Genomic DNA, 15,000 nt, shown 5'->3' on the forward strand with positions numbered 1-15,000 from the left:
ATCCAACATTTTCTCTTTTGCTAATTTCTTAGCAAGAGGTGTTGCAATCACACGGCCATCTCCTGTTGGTGCAATAGTAGGAGACAGAGACAATGGAGGTGGGCTGGCTGGTGGGGCAGGCTGAACTGCAGGAGTTGGAGAAACAGCAACTGCTGGAGGTGGAGGAGCTGGAGCAGCAGGAGCTGGAGCAGCAGGCTAAAACAGAATGTGACAGAAATTAGCAAACTAATGTCTGTCTGTCTATCTGTCTGTCTGTCCGTTTGTTTGTCTGTCTATCTGTCTGTCTATTTGTCTGTTTGTCCGTCAAATAACATTTATTTCAAACATACATCTATAACACAATGCTAGCAAGGTAACTATATAAAGTTCTGTAACTACTAGAGTTTACTAGGACTAGATGTTAAAAACAAACATGTAACACTTTAAAAAGAACATTGCAGACTACCCGGAGCCAACTTAGTGAGTGGCTGAGAAACTGGGTAGAGCAATCTACAGTACAGTCAATGTCATTTGTCAGAGTTGAGATTTTTCTCATGATGGCCTTTGCATTGCACTTCTGAAGTTGAGTTGAGAATCTCTTTCTCCAGATGTCCAGAAACTCAGCAGCGTTAGGTCGACCAAGTTCATCACGTGACTTCTTGGCTAGCCTTTCCACAAAGTTTTTTCCCATCACACCCCATCATCCAAAATGTTCTATAACTAAGGGATGAAACTGATTGTTGATCCACCTGGTAGATTTTTTTGCATATTTTGCCTTCTTCCTTTCTTCTCTTCTTTCTGCAGCAGCACCATCTGACTCAGATGACCTTGGAAAAATATCAGAGCTCCAAGGGTGTGCCAGAGAATATCCAGGTCAACGTTGCAACCCTTGTCGGGGTCAAATGCCACAATGTCTGGTGTATCATTAGAATTCAAATAGTGGTGTCGTGGCTCTCTTCGGTGGTGCACATTTAGCTCTCGAAGACAGTCAGACCAACTTGATGCTATGGCTTCATGTGACCAAACTGGCCCACCACCAGATTTACACGTTAACAGATGGTACTCACTGCCATCTAGGGTGGCTCCACAGTTACATGTGGTCATCCAATCGAAAAGGTGGATGGACAAGCCCAATCTCAACAAGGTTGCCAAACGAAATTCGTGTGTATCAAGTGTGAACACTTCTTCAAGTGTCTATCTGTCTGTCTGTCTGTCTGTCTTCTGTCTGTCTATCTGTCTGCCTATCTGTCTGTCTATCTGTCTGTCTGTCTGTCTGTCTGTCTGTCCATTACCTGTTTTCTGTCTTTCAGTATGTATCATAAATCTGTGTGAAACATACCGAAGCATCTGCTACAGCCCCAGGTAGCTTGTAATCTTTAAAGGCCTCAATACTCTCCTTTTCCGATACAATAATAGCAACCGGCTACACAGCCACAACATACCAACATCACCCCAACTCATCAACGACACAACAGAACGAATCAAATCACCGTTTTAAGAGGCAAATTCTCGCCGCCCGCTTGCACGATGATCTTTGCAAGAAATCCAGTTTCTGGAGTTTCAAATTCCATTGTTGCCTTGTCTGTCTCGATTGTTGCAATGACTTCTCCTTCATTCAATTCATCGCCTTCTTGCTTCTCCCAAGTGGCAATCCTCCCTTCTTCCATCGTTGGTGACAGTGCGGGTAGAGTGACAACAAAATACTCTGGTAAACCTACAATAATCAATAAATATTATTAAAATATATTATGTATTTTTAATTATAAATTATTTATTCATTAATAAAAATAAATTATCTTAAATACATACTTAAAATTGTTCAATCTTTACTTCCGGTAAATTTTAATTTAATTCAAACTTTTAATAAATTTTACTTCAATTCAAACTTTTAATAAATTTTACTTCAATTCAAATTTTTAATAAATTTTACTTTAATTTAAACTTTTAATAAATTTTACTTCAATTCAAACTTTTAATAAATTTTACTTCAATTCAAACTTTTAATAAATTTTACTTCAATTCAATCTTTTAATAAATTTTACTTTTTAGTACTTCACATAAATTAGAATTTTACTTGTTGAGCTTAAAAGACGCTTGAATGGTGTAGACGTAGATACAATACATCTAATGTGTTGATCAAACCTATTGAAAGAGTCACTATGTGAGTCACATACACAAATAATTTACATGTGCCACACCCCCGCGTTTGTGTCAGAAAGCTCTTTGATTGACTAGATAGAATAGAAATTAATGCCCTAGTTGTCGAGCGTGATTGAAGACGGTAGATATGGCGACCAAGAGGCCGCAGACGCTGATGAAGTCTACAAACAGCCGACATCAGAAGACTCGATACCCCGGATGTTACTTTTATCCCGGATATTTAGAGGTGTGCAAGACGTGCGACGTTGACAATGGCAGCTCAACGTGTACAGGCATATTTGGACAAACATAAAATAGGTGCTCTGTTTGAGGTAAGTTAATTAAAAAGAAGTGGGAATGTTTAGCTACGTTGCCCGGCCAACGAAGTCTAAATTTTCCCGCCTTTTTATTGTCGCTTTCTTTCAGAATTTGATGGCCAAAGTGATTCAAGATATGCCTGGAAACCCAATAAACTACCTTATTCGTGTTTTGCAAAAGAAAGAATCCAAAGTAACGGGAAAACCAGTTAGGAGTGAAATGACGTCATCAGTTTCCAGGTCTAGCGCGTGGGCGAAGAACGATGACGTCAATTTGAATGCTGCTCGTCCGAAATCATCCAAAACTGATGCCAGAGGACTGGCTACTAGAGAAGTGCCTCTTAGAAAGTCTGTTGGAAATATTCGACCGAAAAGTGAAGAATAATTTTAGATTTGGTTGAAACGTATTTGTTGTTTATACGTTTTAGACTATTCTATTAGTTAAAGAGATGGATATCTCAGTACATTACACTATACTATTGTATTGAAGGAATGCCTCTCACAATACACTAGACTATTGTATTGGAGGGATGCATTTCACAATACACTAGACTATTGTATTGGAGGGATGCATCTCACAATACACTAGACTATTGTATTGGAAGGATGCCTCTCACAATACACTAGACTATTGTATTGCAGGGATGCATCTCACAATACACTAGACTATTGTATTGGAGGGATGCATCTCACAATACACTAGACAATTGTATTGGAGGGATGCATCTCACAATACACGAGACTATTGTATTGGAGGGATGCATCTCACAATACACTAGACAATTGTATTGGAGGGATGCATCTCACAATACACGAGACTATTGTATTGGAGGGATGCATCTCACAATACTTTAAACTATTGTATTGGAGGGATGCATCGCTTAACACATTGCATTGGAAATATATGGTACATGCATTTCTAACTCTATTTTACCGTAGCAGCTAGTGCCTCTGCACACAAACTTAGAGCATCAACTCGACCTACCGTCCATCAACCACAATCTAAGTGTGACTACCAGTTGTCATAATGCAAACATATTGGATATTAGTTGCCATTTTAGTGTCTCAAACTTGACTTCAGTCAGTGATATTCACACTACAAGTGGAAATGTTGACATAACTGATGACCTCAATATTATATCACATACATCCAAGAGACTCATTCAGAAAGAAGAAGCTGGTTCAACTACATCTTTTATTCAGAGGTCGAAACGTAATAAGAAAGCAATAGTTGATGAAAAACGAAAGCAGCTGGCAGTAAGGAAGAGTTGGGTGCATTGTGTGTGTGTGTGTGTGTGTGTGTGTGTGTGTGTGTGTGTGTGTGTGTGTGTGTGTGTGTGTGTGTGTGTGTGTGTGTGTGTGTTTATCTTGATGTCTCCATTTTGTCTATTTGTTTGTTTAATTGTTTACTAAATGTTTGTTGTTTGTCTCTTTGATTGTTTGTCCGTCTGTCTTTCTGTTTAATTATTTTGATGTCTTAGTCTTTATTGGCCACCACTTCCCACACTATCCCATCACCACGAACTCATTCTGACTCTGACAACGTTACTGATGAAGGAGTTGATCTCATTGGCAATAAACTTTATTGATTGATAAGAAATTACATTTACTAATTATTGCCCGTCATTTTGTGTTGTTAACAGAGGATACAGATGATCTGCTGGCTGAAGGAGTGAGCAGCTTATCATCTGGAAGTGGAATCAGGAAGAGGCAGGTAGGAGACAGCGAGAACTTACTGATATTAGTCTGTTTGTCTGTCTATCTGTCTGTATATCTTTCTGTCTGTCTGTCTGTTTGCCTGTCTGTCTGTTTGTCTGTCTGTCTGTCTGTCTGTCTGTCTGTTTGCCTCTCTGTCTGTCTGTCTGTCTGTCTATCTGTCTGTCTGTTTGTCTATCTGTCTGTCTGCATTTGTTTGTCTATTTGTACAGTATAATCATTCAAGTTTAATTAATCACTTGACTTTGACAGACTTTATCAACTTCTATTCAACAAAATGTTCAAGTTAGTGTTTGTTCTCGGTGCGCACGAGTAATTGACACTGGAAAGCAGGAAGTGTTGGATGACTCTTCAGTGGTGACTGTCAGTAGCAACAGACATGGAGGATATGCTTCCAGTGCAGTAACACTAGCTGATGATGGTGAGCTCATAAAATCTGAAAATGATGGTCACAGAATTATAGATGGGCCTTGACAAGTGGAATGAGACAGACAGACAGACAGACTGATAGACAGACAGACTGATAGACAGGCAGAGAGACATACTGACACACAGACATACTGACTGACAGACAGACAGACAGAAAGACATACTGACACACAGACAGACTGACTGACAGACAGACAGACTGATAGATAGATAGACAGACAGAGAGACATACTAACACACAGACAGACAGACAGACTGACTGACTGACACACAGACAGACTGACAGACGGAGAGACATACTGACACACAGACATACTGACTGACAGACAGACAGACAGACAGACAGATAGACAAACAGAGAGACATACTAACACACAGACAGACTGACTGATAGACAGACAGAGAGACATACTGACACAGACAGACAGACAGACTGACTGACTGACTGACACACAGACAGATTGACAGACAGAGAGACATACTAACACACAGACAGACAGACAGACTGACTGACTGACACACAGACAGACTGACAGACAGACTGATAGACAGACAGAGAGACATACTGACACACAGACAGACAGACAGACAGACAAACAGATAGGCAGCTATATTCAATACTCAAGTACTTTCTTGTCACTGTTTACAGAACGAGACGATTTTTTCTTTGCCCAAAGATCTGATGACAGCGATGACTTCGAGAGTGCATCGCAAGTACTACTCACTCACTCAACACACCTCAACACTCACACCTAATCCTTCCATCTTGCAGGTGACTCCCCACACGTCACGAATGCCACGATGGCCAACCTCACGCGGGGAAGACAACAAAAGCCCAACAATCCAAAGTTCAACATCATCCACTCCTCATCAATAAACAAATATTGATACATTGTGTTGTTTATAGACAAGGCTCGGGTAATACCAGCAGCTAATAATAGAAAGGGAAGGCACATGTATAGGTAAGACTACCCAACTGCTTCTAACGTTTTTGTCTAGTGTATTGTGAGATGCATCCCTCCAATACAATAGTCTAATGTATTGTGAGATGCATCCCTCCAATACAATAGTCTAGTGTGTTGTGAGATGTATCCCTCCAATACAATAGTCTAGTGTATTGTGAGATGCATCCCTCCAATACAATAGTCTAGTGTATTGTGAGATGCATCCCTCCAATACAATAGTCTAGTGTATTGTGAGATGCATCCCTCCAATACAATAGTCTAATGTATTGTGAGATGCATCCCTGTAATACAATAGTCTAGTGTACTGTGAGATGCATCCCTCCAATACAATAGTCTAATGTATTGTGAGATGCATCTCTCCAATACAATAGTCTAGTGTATTGTGAGATGCATCCCTCCCATACAATAGTCTATTGTATTGTGAGATGTATTCCTCCAATACAGTAGTCTAATGTATTGTGAGATGCATCTCTCCAATACATAATTTTTGAGGTCCTGTTGTGCGACATTAAAATTTTTACATGTGTGTATATGTATATATTTGTTTAATTATTGATTCAATTATCTAAACATTTCAACAACACTCCGCACAAAACTGCAGCAAAAAGTCTCCGTCAGTTGACTCTCTACAAAAGCAGTAAGCACACAGGAAGTCACACTGGCATTTCACTTCAAAAGCAGAAGCTCCAGTCGAGAAGAGAAGTCGCTTACTTTTTCACTGAGTTGCCATCTTGGTGGCCATTATTGACGTGTGCAAAGCCCGGACATACGGCAATTTTTGAGGCCAAAAAATATTTATATAAATATCCTATAATATTTCAAGGTAAAATTTATGAAAAGAAATTACTCAAAAAACATTGGAAGCGTTAGTGTACGCACTAAGTTGTTATACTCATGACACACAACAACATAGATGGTCCAGACCAAATACATTCCTTGATGCTCAGAATGCCAGTCCAGAAAGTAAAATTCGATGTGCGCATGTGCAATGATATTATGCTTGCTGTAGAATGACTTGGTAGTATATACATCATACGACTATGTATCAATGACTCCACAAGTGCATGTCGTCCAGCAACTGTTCCACATTCCGCTGGGTATCAGCCTCTTGTTTAGTCTTCATTTTGTTATCTCATGTTCATATGCAGTGCAATGAAAACTGCATGTGCTCAAAATGTCACATGGTTGTAACACAACTTTTTCATTTTGTAATTTGATTTGTCAGTCCGGGTTTCATCTCCAAATATCCGAGCATCAAGTAATTTAGTTGGTCTAGACTTATGACGTATTTGCATTACCTTGTGTCTATCTGTGAGGCTACTGTTTATGGTCACACGTTTGTCGTTGTTTATACAAAGGAGGGAGGACTCTGCTGTCAATGCAATGTTGTCTCAGTCAGGAAGATCAAGATCAGCAAACCGCATGAAGGATACACATGGTGAACGTTCTAGTGATGAATGGCAGGTGTTTGACAGCAGCCAAGTGCATCATCCGGATGCTCTCCCTTCTTCATTGGCTGCTACCACGTCTACAAATGTTGTGAGCGGAAGGAGTGAGGAGGAGAGTGGATCTGATGTGACGCCTCGTGTGCGTGAGATGCAAATGACAGATGATGGAAGCGATTCGAGTGCACTGTGGCATAGTTGTAAGTTGTGAGGGTTTGTTTGCCAGCCGGTGTGTCTGGTTGTTTGTCGTTATGTCAGTCCATCTGTCTGTCTATTTGCCTGTCTGTTTAATTGTTGTTTATCTGTTTGTTTGACAGTTTGTGTTGTCAGCTTGTGTGTTTTTCTGTCTGTCTGTCTGTCTGTCTGTCGTCTACAATTACAATGTCTGTTTACCTGGCTGTTTGTCTGTCTGACTATCTGACCGTTCATTTGTCTGTCTGTTTGTCTGTTTGCCAATTTATTTCTCTCAGTCTGTGTTTGTCTGCATGTTGGCATGTTTGTGTGTGTGTGTGTGTGTGTGTGTGTGTGTGTGTGTGTGTGTGTGTGTGTGTGTGTGTGTGTGTGTGTGTGTTCTCATGTTTGATTTTCAGCATATTTCTTGTACAGCTAATCATCCAAATCTGAGTCGCTTTCGAGCACATCAAATGAGCGAAATGTTAACAACCAATGGCTCAGACAGTGAACCTCAAATGAGATCATTGCAAACAAGAAGTAATGGAACACTTGCTGATGATGAGATGGCACTGAAAGACAACGGTAATCCCAACATTTCATCTCATTGCGATTTTGTAGAACAATGACCAATCTGGTCAATTACAAATTACAGCATACACCTGTACGTACATACACACATACATACATATAGACACAGACAGACAGACAGACAGACAGACAGAGAAACAGACAGACAGAGAAACAGACAGACAGACAGACATATATACATACATACACTGAATTGGATGGACAGACATTCACCAACTGTCTAGCATTGTTTAACTGATTACCTTTCCATAGGATTTAGAGGGCGCCGGCTGCAGTCGGACTTCTCCCAAGTAGAAGATGAATCTGATGATGATCTGAGTGAGACACCACGAACATACACACGTCCTCCTGTTGGATCAGTGCTATAGCATCCACACTACCACGGTATGTGACCCTGAAGTATGTAGCTAAAACTACCAATTAATTGAACGTTAATTTTTATGAATTCGATGATTAGATTTAATGTAGATTTATTAGTCTGTAAGGTGTGGTATTGATCCTTGTGGCTTGACGGACTGACTTGGTCTCCTTTTGTGTGTACACTACAGTCAACCTGTTTGGCCAACAAGAGACAACTAGCTAGTCCCTCTCCTCACGTAGTGTCCCCAGTTCGCGTATGTTATGTCATGTCATACGGGAACTCGAGTGAGGAGATAGGAGGCTAATAACAACAGACAGTCTGATGCAATCAGAATGTATTTTGTATTGATTGTGTGTATTTTGTATGTTCATTACCAGTTTTTTTGTGCAAACCAAAATAGAAGATGCAGTGTAACACACACATATACTACAGTTGTATTACAACAGACAATTTAAATAGACAGGCCAAGCCAGGAAGGATATAGGGAGAGCACCCAAAACCTTGTGACAGCAAAACACGAGGCTTGGAAGTGAACACTGAAGCCACACGGATCTAGCAACTTACAACAGAGACAGAAGGCTCTGTATATCTGCTCTCAGAGAGCATCATGAAGGTGCAACAGATTTCATGACTGCAGTCGTCCTTTTTCTTTGGGATAGTCAATAACACACTTGCTCTGATTTACGGCAGGTAGTACAGAGTTGTTTTGTAATATTTATTTAATGGAGATGAAGGTAATGAAACGTCATAAAACAGTTGATATTCTGGACTGAGCAGCTAATTGTCTACAATAATGTCTCAAGAACACTAGGAAATGATGTCTGAGATGTCTGGTTGGTCTCATAACCTCCTCCCTCACTACTTCGCTTTCGATTTCGGGTGTTTACCATTGCATGAAGTCGTGGTTCACTTTTAGCTACTCCTTTCCGTAGTGCATTTGAGCTTGACTTTGGTGGTCGACGTTCTGCTTTTCCTTCATGTGAGCGATGCCTTGTACGTCTTTTTGCTTCACGTGGGGGACTATATGCACCAGGTGCTACTCCTGGTGGACGAGGTGTTAGCGGTCGGGTCAATTCTTGATTTGATGCGGTTCGATAGGCATGAGTATTGCCTGATCTATTGTGATCGGGATGAAGTTTTGGGCCATCAGAATGAAGTTTTGGGATGGTGGGTCCTGACGAAGCTCTTGAAAAGAACGGGCTTGGCTGTTCCTGTTCAGTGTCCACCTTACCATCAAAATTCACCTCTGTACTGTCGTTGTTGGAGTCAGCTGCTTGGTCTTGTTCATGATGCTCGCGTTCAGTTTGTGTTGCTTCCCTACTACTTCGTCTCTTCATTACTAACTCCGGCTGCTGTCTCAGTGATTGCTGATGAGACAAATGAAGTTGATGTGATCTATCGGACTGGTCCACTTCCATCAGATTGGTGGGTCGTTGATGTCTGGATGTACTCGATGAAGTGTCGTTACTGTTTGCCTCTGATTGACGAAACTGAGGTGTACGAAATGACCTGTTGTCTACTTGTGCTAATGTCTGTCTGATTTCTTCAACTGGAATGATCACATCAGCAGCATCTGTTCGTCCCATGGCATTAAACGTTCTCCACAAAACTTTCCTCACATCAACACCGATATCAGGTTGCCATGCTCTTAATACTTGCTCTGTAGGACTGTACATGCCAGATTGATTGCTCAGCTCTTCAATAAACTGATCCCCAAGGTGAAGATATTTGGCCAGCATTTTCCAGTTGTTTCCTCTCTTGTTGTTCTCATCAAGACGGACTGCAAGTTGAGTGACAACAGACAAGGACAGAATGCTGGGCACAGACAGTCGTTTGCCTTCTGAAGAGTCAGACTTCTCCGGCATGCTCAAAGGAGTTGATTCTTTTGAACCAAACTGTGACAAGCATCAAGAAATTACACTCCATAACATAACAGGCAGGCAGCTACAGCTCAAATGATATACCTTCTTTGAGAAACGGATTTTAGCAAGCATTTTATCTACTCTTTGAATGATGACTCGTCCATGAAGCTTCAATAGAGGCTCACTGTCACACTGACAAACAAATGTGACTACAGGACTAGGCTCTTGTGGAAATTCACACTTTCTCTCAGCAACAATCTGCAATAGAAAGTAACACTTTAAAACAGATACTAAAAGCAATACATAAAACAAACTTTCCAGTATCACACCTTTACTTGTGAATAAAACAGTTCACCTGTTTGTCAGCCTGCCTGCCTGCCTACCCACCTATCTGTTTTAGCTGTCTGTCTGTCTGTCTGTCCGTCACCTCTGGTTTAGAGTACATACTATGCCATTACAAGTCATACACAATAGATAATAAATCAGATTTACTTGTAAAATGTCCGCAGCAGATAGACATACAGCTGAGTTTCTCTGTAATTTTAAGTTTTCTATCCTGCTCTAAGCGATTCTACTGTATCACTAAAGGATGAGCCGGGATGCAACAGAATGCAACTTTACTGGCAGTAGTTGACAATGGAGCACCAGAGCTTCCACATTCAGAACGCATCTCACCAAACAGACAGTAAATCACCTACTACTCAACATCTACTCAATGACTAACCTGTGATGATGGTGAGACACTCCAAGACTCGGATCTTGACAACAACGTCACTGCCAGGTCTTTCGTTGTCTTAGAAAGTGGAAACGAAGTCAAAGGGCAACAAGTCTCATATCCTGCCGAACCTTGAGACGCATACATTTGCTGGATCGTGTCCTTCTGATCATTAACGATCTGAACACGGAACCTCAATGCTTTGCTCTCCTTCTCTTTCTCAGAAAAGACGGCAGCTTGCATTCGCTTTGGAGAGCCCATCAAGCTATACGTGGCTCCTTCCTCGATCTTTATGCTCACATGGTCGTGACCAAGACGACACATTGCACTTCGATTTGGACTCGATGGATTGCAACTGAAATGTGCGATTTGGTCCCAACTGAACGAATCATTGGACGTTGGATGTCTGGCAAGTACAGTGAGCTCCCAATCACCGAACTCCGTGGCAACACAATGAGGCACTCGGAGCTCAGCTGGTTTCTTAAACCTGAGAAACATATAAGCACGTTAGTTAAGAATCAAGTGATGTTGACTGGCTCAAGGCGTTCATATTGATCAGCTCATGTTATTGTACTCACCTTGTGGTGATCTCATGTACAGTCACTATAGGCGACACAATGTATTGATTCTCTAGAAAATGACTGAGTGATTCCAACAATCCATAGGACGAGGTCACTGATATCTGGCAAGGGTCTGACTGTGCGTCTTGAGGCACAATGAGTGAGATCCCGGTCTCTGCCATATGCAGGACGCCTCCTTTCTTACAACACCGAGCAGACACAGTCAATGGTGGAGGCGGTGGACGAGGAGGAGGAGGTGGGGAAAAGTCACGTGACCCCTTACCCAATAATGTAGACATCATTGGGTCAGAGTCTTGGTCAACATGCGCCTGGCGTCTGTAGTTATCACTCTCTCTCATTTCTCCAGTCGTCGCCTGTTGCTGCTTGCTTGTTGCAGCACTGGAATATGGAGAGTTGGTGGCAGCCTGACGTCTAAAATTGTCCTGATGGGCATCATGCTCATGTGGTGGACACTCATGCAACGAGCTGTTCTTGCCCTTTTCTGGGTTTTTCGCTGCAGCCTCTCTCTGCCGTTTGCGGCTGATTTTCATGAGAACTACGCGAGATGAGTCAACAATGTTCTGCACGTGTCGTGCAGAGAGCTCGGCAGCCCGCATTCCATTCAACTAAAAACGAAAACGAAGAGGAGAGATAAGCGTAAGATGAGCCTCATCATGGGCTAGCTAAACCACAACCACCTGCCAACCCCCTCCATCCAACCAACCTACCTCTAATACTCTGTCTCCTGCCCGTGCAGTTTCATCACTTTCATGTTCGTTTGGTGTAGCAGCGACGCCTTGAACAGAAGTGATGAAGATGTCGGCAGCCACTTTGATGGCCCCATCTATACGAAAGGTAGATCAACAATCCATCAATAACTTCGATTATCATGCTTTTGTAACCTTGTCTCGCGTGTCTCACGGTAAACAGCATCTCCTCCGATGAGGTAGGCCTACCAACTACTTGCGAGGTCGCGTCACCAGCTCGCGTATAGCTACCGAGCGCTGCATCTCTTTCCCGTTTCGCAACCTCCAGTTGCATCTCCAGGGCGTGACAGTGGCGTTTCAAACGCTCGTTCTCGTCATAAACAATGCGAGTCGATTCCATCTGTTGCTGCAGGCGTTCCAGCTCGCCTTGCACGCTGTTGAGGAGCGAATCACACACAGACGACGGTCGTGAGCCTTTCTCGTGACCTAGAAATGCGTTTGCTTCTTGCAGTTGAGTTTGCAATGCTTTCCTCTCCTTCTCAACTCTACGCAGTTCTCTAAGCGCGCAGATCTTTTCCTGCGAGGCTAGCAACGCTTGATCAGCTAGCTCTCGTTTCTGTTCCATACTATCCAGCAACTGCGCTTGCATCTCCTCCATCCGTCTCTGCTGCCTCTCAATTTTCGCCTCCGCGGCTTTTTCTCTTTCCCTTTGCAGCGCCATCTGGCCGCGGTCCTTGAGGCTGCTCTCACCTTTACAATTTTTTATCCCACGCCTCCGCGCCTCGACCTCTTCCCTTCTCCACTAGCAACGAGAGCAAATTTGATGCGAACCGAAGAAGCGAAGTGTGTGTAATGTGAATCGCAAGCCACAGGGTGCTGAGATGATGTGCAACGAGGGCGGGATGCTAGTAGTTCAAGCTCCGCCCACCCAATCCTGCCAATTTCTGCCAACTCTCTTACACAATTTATGTGGAAAGGTACCTTCTAGTTGTTGCCTACCCGCTTGTGCAAAGATCTGCTGTGTGTCCCGAATGTTGTGATTGGCGCGAATTGGTACACTATAGTACCGGCGTAAGGCGTGGGAGGAGACCTTAGGGGTCGGGATGTTTTGTACACAAACTTACTTTCTCGACATGCAAAATAACAGCAACTTTGAAGTTGCAGAGACGTTAGAACTCTTACTATATTGGCATGTATTGCAACACATAACTGAAAATCACATAAAATGCCAATTTGAAAGCGGAAAAACCTAAAAGAGACCACGTGGTCGTTTCACCTTCAGGGAACAGTCTAGAAAGTCTAATTAGCTAATAGAAAGATTAGATAAAAATTAACATCAAAATTGTTTGCTCTCTCCAAGGTTGTTTACACACCAAAAACCCTAGCAATACAAAGTAACATGAGAGTGACAACTATTGATGGATTTAGTTGTAATTCAGTTGACTTTGTTTGCTTGGTGCTTCCTTCAGTCGAGCTTTTAGCCTGAGCAGTAGATGATGCAGCAGACATGGCTGTCTTTGGCTTGTCTGTACTAGGACTTTCTGATTGTATTGGGATGCTTGCTTTCCAGCCTGTCATCAGAGCTGCTCGTAGTTCACTCTTCACGGCAACAAAGCTGGCATTGTTTGCTAAGTTGATGTTTTCGTTGTTGAAGAGTCCGACTTCTGTGCGGTGGTCGTAGAGTTCTACACCCCAGACGTCGGTCCAGTCAGGTGTTGCAGTCGTGTGATCAAATTTCACCCACTCAGTGTAGCGATACTAAACACAGTCAAGTTTTAAAGTCATCTGCATAAATACATAATATATTTTAATATAATACATAATATATTTTAATATAATACATAATATATTTTAATATAATACATAATATATCTTAATATATTACATAATATATTTTAATATAATACATAATATATCTTAATATAATACATAATATATCTTAATATAATACATAATATATCTTAATATAATACATAATATATTTTAATATAATACATAATATATCTTAATATAATACATAATATATCTTAATATAATACATAATATATCTTAATATAATACATAATATATTTTAATATAATACATAATATATTTTAATATAATACATAATATATTTTAATATAATACATAATATATCTTAATATAATACATAATATATCTTAATATAATACATAATATATCTTAATATAATACATAATATATCTTAATATAATACATAATATATCTTAATATAATACATAATATATCTTAATATAATACATAATATATCTTAATATAATACATAATATATCTTAATATAATACATAATATATTTTAATATAATACATAATATATCTTAATATAATACATAATATATTTTAATATAATACATAATATATTTTAATATAATACATAATATATTTTAATATAATACATAATATATCTTAATATAATACATAATATATTTTAATATAATACATAATATATCTTAATATAATACATAACAATATATTTGTATATACTATACAGTTAATATCAACCCCTCGTCGGACAGGCAAACAACTATAACTGATTACTATTTCTTTATCATGCAACAAATAATTTTGTTCCTTAAACCTGGTAATAACTCTTGTGTCGCACTAAATTTTGGTCATAGTACTTCACGTTGTATTTCAAGAGCAGCTCATGCTTGGGTATTGAGTATTAACGCGCTTTATATTAATTATTGGACCCGCCTTTTAGCGTGCTTTAGATTACCACTGGATCACGCCCTCTACGTGAGACCTGACTGTTTTAAAACGTCCTTGTATTAATAGCATTATTCTGATGCAAATTGATGGTCTGTACTTGTGCCGTTCGGATGCTGTAGCCCATCACTTGTATGCTTCCCAAAGAGTTGTCCAATACCCCTTTACCAGGAATGTCATTGATACCGGACAATGGTCGAGCAAACTGAGAGAAAGTTGCCTGTACAATAGCAACAATAGAAATAGAATATTTGGTGAGGAGGGAATACGATGGATTATATACGTTTTTCCATGTCTGCTCTGGACGTGTGATTAGT

General features: G+C 40.5%; 4 protein-coding genes across 6 annotated transcripts in view; 1 reads left to right on the forward strand and 3 right to left on the reverse strand.

Annotated features, from left to right (window-relative positions):
* Positions 1–2,331, reverse strand: part of LOC134195295 (dihydrolipoyllysine-residue acetyltransferase component of pyruvate dehydrogenase complex, mitochondrial-like) — a 5,729-nt gene extending 3,398 nt beyond the window's left edge. Inside the window, exons 1-5 of the mRNA XM_062664302.1 lie at positions 2,178–2,331; positions 2,054–2,121; positions 1,470–1,693; positions 1,319–1,402; positions 1–195 (exon numbers count right to left, since the gene is read on the reverse strand). The exon at positions 1–195 is cut by the window's left edge and continues 6 nt beyond it. Coding sequence (XP_062520286.1) covers positions 1–195; positions 1,319–1,402; positions 1,470–1,693; positions 2,054–2,121; positions 2,178–2,317 — 711 coding nt within the window. The 5' untranslated portion in view covers positions 2,318–2,331. The remainder of the gene's footprint in view (positions 196–1,318; positions 1,403–1,469; positions 1,694–2,053; positions 2,122–2,177) is intronic.
* A 15-nt stretch (positions 2,332–2,346) lies between these two features.
* On the forward strand, positions 2,347–8,873 carry LOC134195297 (uncharacterized protein C8orf34-like). Of its 2 annotated transcripts, none has more exons than XM_062664304.1 (13): positions 2,347–2,450; positions 2,545–2,809; positions 3,375–3,441; positions 3,497–3,692; positions 3,917–4,007; positions 4,079–4,149; positions 4,404–4,572; positions 5,230–5,294; positions 5,353–5,428; positions 5,488–5,542; positions 6,904–7,190; positions 7,597–7,746; positions 8,005–8,873. In XM_062664304.1, the coding sequence occupies exons 1-13, from the start codon at positions 2,391–2,393 to the stop codon at positions 8,118–8,120; spliced, it is 1,668 nt and encodes a 555-aa protein (XP_062520288.1). In that variant the 5' UTR covers positions 2,347–2,390; the 3' UTR covers positions 8,121–8,873. The 2 variants fall into 2 exon arrangements, with proteins under 2 accessions (XP_062520288.1, XP_062520289.1); XM_062664305.1 differs by having other exon boundaries at positions 3,378–3,441.
* Positions 8,874–12,901, reverse strand: LOC134195296 (uncharacterized). Its single transcript, XM_062664303.1, has 6 exons — positions 12,153–12,901; positions 11,979–12,094; positions 11,269–11,876; positions 10,700–11,177; positions 10,078–10,233; positions 8,874–10,008 (listed from the first exon to the last, which is right to left on the reverse strand). The coding sequence occupies exons 1-6, from the start codon at positions 12,676–12,678 to the stop codon at positions 8,899–8,901; spliced, it is 2,994 nt and encodes a 997-aa protein (XP_062520287.1). The 5' UTR covers positions 12,679–12,901; the 3' UTR covers positions 8,874–8,898.
* Positions 12,902–12,989: 88 nt separating this feature from the next.
* Positions 12,990–15,000, reverse strand: part of LOC134195366 (iduronate 2-sulfatase-like) — a 7,717-nt gene continuing 5,706 nt past the window's right edge. The window contains exons 11-14 of one of the 2 annotated variants that reach the window (XM_062664384.1): positions 14,967–15,000; positions 14,784–14,903; positions 13,402–13,715; positions 12,990–13,338 (exon numbers count right to left, since the gene is read on the reverse strand). The exon at positions 14,967–15,000 is cut by the window's right edge and continues 38 nt beyond it. In XM_062664384.1, coding sequence (XP_062520368.1) covers positions 13,323–13,338; positions 13,402–13,715; positions 14,784–14,903; positions 14,967–15,000 — 484 coding nt within the window. In that variant the 3' untranslated portion in view covers positions 12,990–13,322. Of the gene's footprint in view, positions 13,716–14,783; positions 14,904–14,966 lie in introns of both variants that reach the window. The other variant, XM_062664383.1, reaches the window with a different exon arrangement.

This window comes from Corticium candelabrum, chromosome 20, assembly GCF_963422355.1.
Source record: "Corticium candelabrum chromosome 20, ooCorCand1.1, whole genome shotgun sequence".
Classification (NCBI taxonomy): Eukaryota; Metazoa; Porifera; class Homoscleromorpha; order Homosclerophorida; family Plakinidae; genus Corticium; species Corticium candelabrum.